At 31.0% G+C, this 5,234-nt stretch overlaps 1 protein-coding gene across 3 annotated transcripts in view; it reads right to left on the bottom strand.

Moving 5' to 3' along the window:
- LOC106472028 (putative ferric-chelate reductase 1 homolog) overlaps positions 1-5,234 on the bottom strand; it is a 43,101-nt gene that overhangs the window by 8,218 nt on the left and 29,649 nt on the right. For all 3 annotated transcript variants that reach the window (XM_022400630.1, XM_022400629.1, XM_022400631.1), the window contains exons 7-9: positions 4,482-4,580; positions 2,799-2,961; positions 2,089-2,193 (exon numbers count right to left, since the gene is read on the bottom strand). In XM_022400630.1, the coding sequence (XP_022256338.1) occupies positions 2,089-2,193; positions 2,799-2,961; positions 4,482-4,580 (367 nt within the window). The remainder of the gene's footprint in view (positions 1-2,088; positions 2,194-2,798; positions 2,962-4,481; positions 4,581-5,234) is intronic.

Below are 5,234 nucleotides of genomic sequence, written 5' to 3'. Positions count from 1 at the left end.
CTTACAAACATTCAAAACATTTCCATAAACTTCTTTGATATTCTTTGTGGCTACAGAGGCATTGGTTCCCTTCTTGTATTCAAATAAGATTACATGCCAAATGTGTGTCTCGTGTGTGTCATCACTATAAGAGATTAGAGTAAACTAAAGTTTACACATTATATGGGCTACACTAACGTGAAGTTTAGGCAGTTGATTTAACTATTATACATGATGTACGTTTTTTGGGAGGTGGTTAATGAAAGTGTTCCAAAATGCGACATTAATTTCATGACAACCTAATATTTCTTAAATAGTTCAATTTCACGTCTTGTATTCAAATGTTATATTTTGCCTCATTATGCTCACATGGGTGTTTTGACCTTTGATCTCTGTATTTCAGTCCCACTTCAACCTGAACTGTTTATATGTTTTGATATGTCATAAAGTGCTACATGAAGAAGCATTCCTTTAAAAATTCCCTTGAACACTCAAATCTACTGGTTTAGCATTATGAAGAAACTTCTACATTTTGCTCACATGGGTGTTTTGACCTTTGATCTCTGTATTTCAGTCCCACTTCAACCTGAACTGTTTATATGTTTTGATATGTCATAAAGTGCTACATGAAGAAGCATTCCTTTAAAAATTCCCTTGAACACTCAAATCTACTGGTTTAGCATTATGAAGAAACTTCTACATTTTTTAAAATTTTAGGTAGAAGATTCCATTTTTTTGTTTTTGTTTCTTCACAAATGATACTGTAAAGAGTCAAAATATTGAAGTATAATAATAACTACACGACATTCTGTTATAGATATCTGTGAGGAACAAAGTTAGCATTGTTTCTTCTTTCAGATGCAAGCATCTGTTAGCACAGTCATTACATGACATCTATTATCATGTTATTAAGTACATATTATATTATATGAAAATAATTTATGACTTGGATGTTAATAATAACTTTCAAGTATGCTTATATTTTGTGCACTCATTTTTTTTGAAAGCCTAAACTAACTATGATGTAACTCAAGAACCATATGACATTGAATGTACAAGGTGCTTATTGCTGATTGGTTTGTTTTGTAGAGTTAAATAAAATATTGTAAACTGGTCACATCCATGAGCTGCACTGTATAGATGCTTAACTTGTGAGATAGTTAAAAGCTGTTTAGTAATGTGTGTATGATAACTGGCTATATTGTGTAGTTTACAGTCTTAGGTGCCTGATATTAATGTAAAAAAATGAGTAGGATATAGTATTGTAGTACTTTGTGAAGTAGTACCTGTATTGTTTTTGCTGTTCAACACGTTAATGTCACTTGCCCAGTTAAAGTAAATTGTCAGTTGTGTAGTTTTATGTACCAATAAACAGTTATCAGGAGTTCATTATGAAATTTCTACAAATCAAATATTTTAAAATTTGCATCGCAAAAATTTTTTTTTCTGCGTAAAAGTTACATCTCTAGATAAAATGTATATATTTGCCATTTTCTTTCTACTGACCCCACTGGTCTGAAATTGTTGCCAAAAAATCCATTTTTTTATGTATTTCAATGAGATACTATCTGAATACTAATTCTGATATTGGTTTTTGTTCACTGATCTTGCCAGTCCTTCTTTCTATTGGATTTTCTGTGTAAAAAAAATACTGCCTAAATTCACATTCTGTGTAAATATAAGTAATAGCAAGTTTTGGATTTTTCCTTATATTTTGTAAAATAGTTTCAGGGACTTCAATCCTCGTACTATAGTCATGATTTATCTTGTTTTCATATAGTATGCGAGTTAGACTAGTTTTTGGAAAATAGGACTTCAATCCTCGTACTATAGTCATGATTTATCTTGTTTTCATATAGTATGTGAGTTAGGCTAGTTTTTGGAAAATACAAGTTTTGTTTTTCACCTTCTTAATAGGAATTTTAATTATGTAGTGTTTTGTATACCTTTGCTTATTGCTAGATACTTTCTTATACATAAAGGGTCTGAAAGAAAATTAGTGATAATGCTATCAATTAATCCTTTAAAACTTCAGCTGTACAAGTACTTTATTACACATCATCATCATTGACATCAACTTCAGGTTTAGTAATCGGAACTGTATATTACCATGCAGTTTGATGAAAAGTGGCACCTTGGCACCAGCCACCACTGATACCAATGTCAGGTTTACTGGGTTATCTGAAACAGCTCTTTCACTGTGTTTGCGTTTAACTGTGGAAAAAGAAGAAGAAATAAAACATGAAATATACAATGAAATTAACTCCTAAGTCAATATTAAATATTTGCACTTTCAAAACAATAGCATTTGTCGTTCGAGATATATTTCCCGGTGCTATTCTCAAGACATCAGAAAAATGAAATGATATTGCAACACAAGTCTACACTAACTTTCAGTTCATGCTTGATATAGAGAAAAAAAGTTTAAATATTTCAAGCTCACTAGAAGTGTACACTCATCTTATAAGATTGTTAATCCCAAATGTTAACAAAAGTAAATAATTCGTATAAAGCTGAAAAGTATAATATACAGATGTACAAGAGATATTTTTGCACCTGTATTAGTTATTACATCTATTTGATAAGATGCATTTCCAAACAGAAAGCAGGGATAAGACAGATTTGAAATGCATAGCAGCCCAGTAAAGTTAAGTTATAAATTACATCCATATATTTTTATCAATTTCTGATAATCTTGAGTGTAAACAAACAACTTCAACATATTCTAGAAGTTTATAATACTTTCATTGTTAAATATTATTATATCTATTAATGCAAAATTTGTTTTGTAATAAGAATAAACCCTAAAATCTACCCACCACCATCAGAACTTGCAGGTCCTTTGGCTAAAAGTAGATGGTAATTTTGGTTTACAATGTTGTGAACAGTGTTTCTCATTGTAGTAAGAGCTTTACTTTTCCAGCGGCAGGTCATCACACCATCCACATAATATCCTGATTGATTATAAATCCCCATAGGTTCCTAGAGAGATGAATAACATTAATACATGATTAAAACAAATATTTAAAAATAACCTTAACTGAAGGCATCAAATATCAGCTGTTATCTAATGAGCCTTATATACTAGTTGGCTATTTTATTAGACCTAATATCAGGTTGGACCAACTTTTGCCATGATGACATTCTAAATCCACTATGGCATAGATACCAAAAAGTTTCTTGCTTGATTGTCTTACCTATCAAAGAGTATGAGTTGCTAGTGAATTAATTTAATTATTTTGAAAAATACGATGTTCAAATTCATTCTAGAGAGATTCAATAAAGCTGAGATCATGTAACTGTGTTAGCCAAGGAAGATGACTGAAATCATTATTTTCTAAATATTGTTGAATCATTATCTTGAAAGTGTTTTTGTACATTGAGATGAAAAATACAGTATTGTGGGACAGATACAATTAGCAACAATGATCATACATGCTGAACATTCTTCTCCTTTCTTAAGAAACTAAAAGACCCAATTCCTAAAAACATCATTACACAACCTCCAGTTCCTTTTATTGTTTAAGCAAGGTCAAGTACTTCATGTGTAGGGTTGTCAACTGTCCTACTTTCAGTGGGACAGTCCTACTTAAAGATAAAATGTGTTTATATTTTATTACCAACTGTAGTAGAAGTGTTTATTAAATTCAGTTAGGAGCCGTCCATGTGACAGGGGTGTGTGTGTGTCAAAAAAAGTGGCCTAATTTGTGTAATGTCCTTACAAAAAAATCCTACTTCAAGATTTTCAAGAGCTGGCAACCCTACTCGCATGGCTTATCTAATTTTTACTACCAGTAGGGACAGAAGGGTGAGTTGGAACTCATCAGACCATGTCACGTACTTCTAGTCATTTAACGTCCACAGCATGAACTGAAGTTCCATTGAAGCTGTATATACATCACAGGTAATTAGCTGAAGTCTGGTAATCAGCTGCTACTTGACAGTTTTAATAATGTCATAGTATGGCTGGAGGTAGTGAAATCTTGACTTTTGTTTATAAAACAAATAAACTGCAAACACGATCCATTAAAATTTGAGAGATCCATGGTCTAAACATGATATGGCTACATTCCTGTATCTAAATGGTTCAAGCCATCACCTGACACATCAAATGATCAGTCAATTCTATATAATAAGTAAATAAATGGTGGGGTTCCAATAAGATATGTATTATAATGTCATTAATAGTTTAAATATTCCTCTAATAAGGTTTTTTTAAACATTATCTTTTTGCAAACAATTTACTCAAAAGGTGGTTCTTAAAAGTACAAGAAATATGGTAAAATGTAAAACATTACTGAAATATTAACCATGTTTTCTCATTCTACACCAACTAAAATGAAAACAAAAATAATGGATATATTTAAAATTAAGCAACAACATCTTAAAAGAATTTCACTAGAGTGAAAGTTGTATCTTTTTTTATTTCAATAAATCTTTAAATTTTAATCCTTTTTTTTACATTCTGGAAGCTGTCTACAAAGTATATTTTGAATCCTTACCTTCAAAATTTCATTGTTATAGGTCGAGGGGATGTTCCAACTCTGACGAATAATGACCTTCTCATTTAACAACACACATTCAGTTACACTATCCTCACCCTGAATTTAGGAAGATTACAAAAATAGGTAGGTAAAGAAATGTTGGGTTTACTGCTAATATAATTGAACTATTCAGTTTAAACATTTCAAAATGGCCTTCATGTCCATGCCTTTTGATTAGCTCAGAGATTTTCAATTTATATTAATATTGTGTCTTATCTTTACATAGGAATTAAACCTATTTTATTTTAAGAATTTTATTGAGAAAGTAGAGTTAAAGTTCCAAAAAAATAAATCTAAAAATCTGAGTTATATAGAAGTCTACATATAATATCATTAATTAACAAAGCAGACATAAATATATATACAGTCAAACCTGTGTAACTGAGCCACCCTAGGGACTGGCTACCAGTGGCTCACTTAGGCAGGTGGCTCACTTAAGAAGTTTCGCATCTTCCAACTTGGGAGAAGGAACATTTATGTAACTTCCACAAAATTGTTTCACGATAGGTGTCAGTTTAATGTCAAGACCACTTTTTTCTTGATTTGCATAACTGTTTATCAACAAATATTTATCTACTTCATAATACATTTGTGAAAAAAAAGTTATACTAGAAATAAATGTACACGTATTTACATAAACATGATGAAAAGGTTTTTGACTGGAAAATTATTGGGGCTTGAAGAAATCACTGATAGAAGACTGGATTCTTT

The sequence above is a fragment of the Limulus polyphemus genome, unplaced genomic scaffold (genome assembly GCF_000517525.1).
Source record: "Limulus polyphemus unplaced genomic scaffold, Limulus_polyphemus-2.1.2 Scaffold5027, whole genome shotgun sequence".
In the NCBI taxonomy this organism is placed as follows: domain Eukaryota; kingdom Metazoa; phylum Arthropoda; class Merostomata; order Xiphosura; family Limulidae; genus Limulus; species Limulus polyphemus.
The sequence above is the reverse complement of the archived record's forward strand: the minus strand, read 5'-3'. Positions and strand labels throughout refer to the sequence as shown.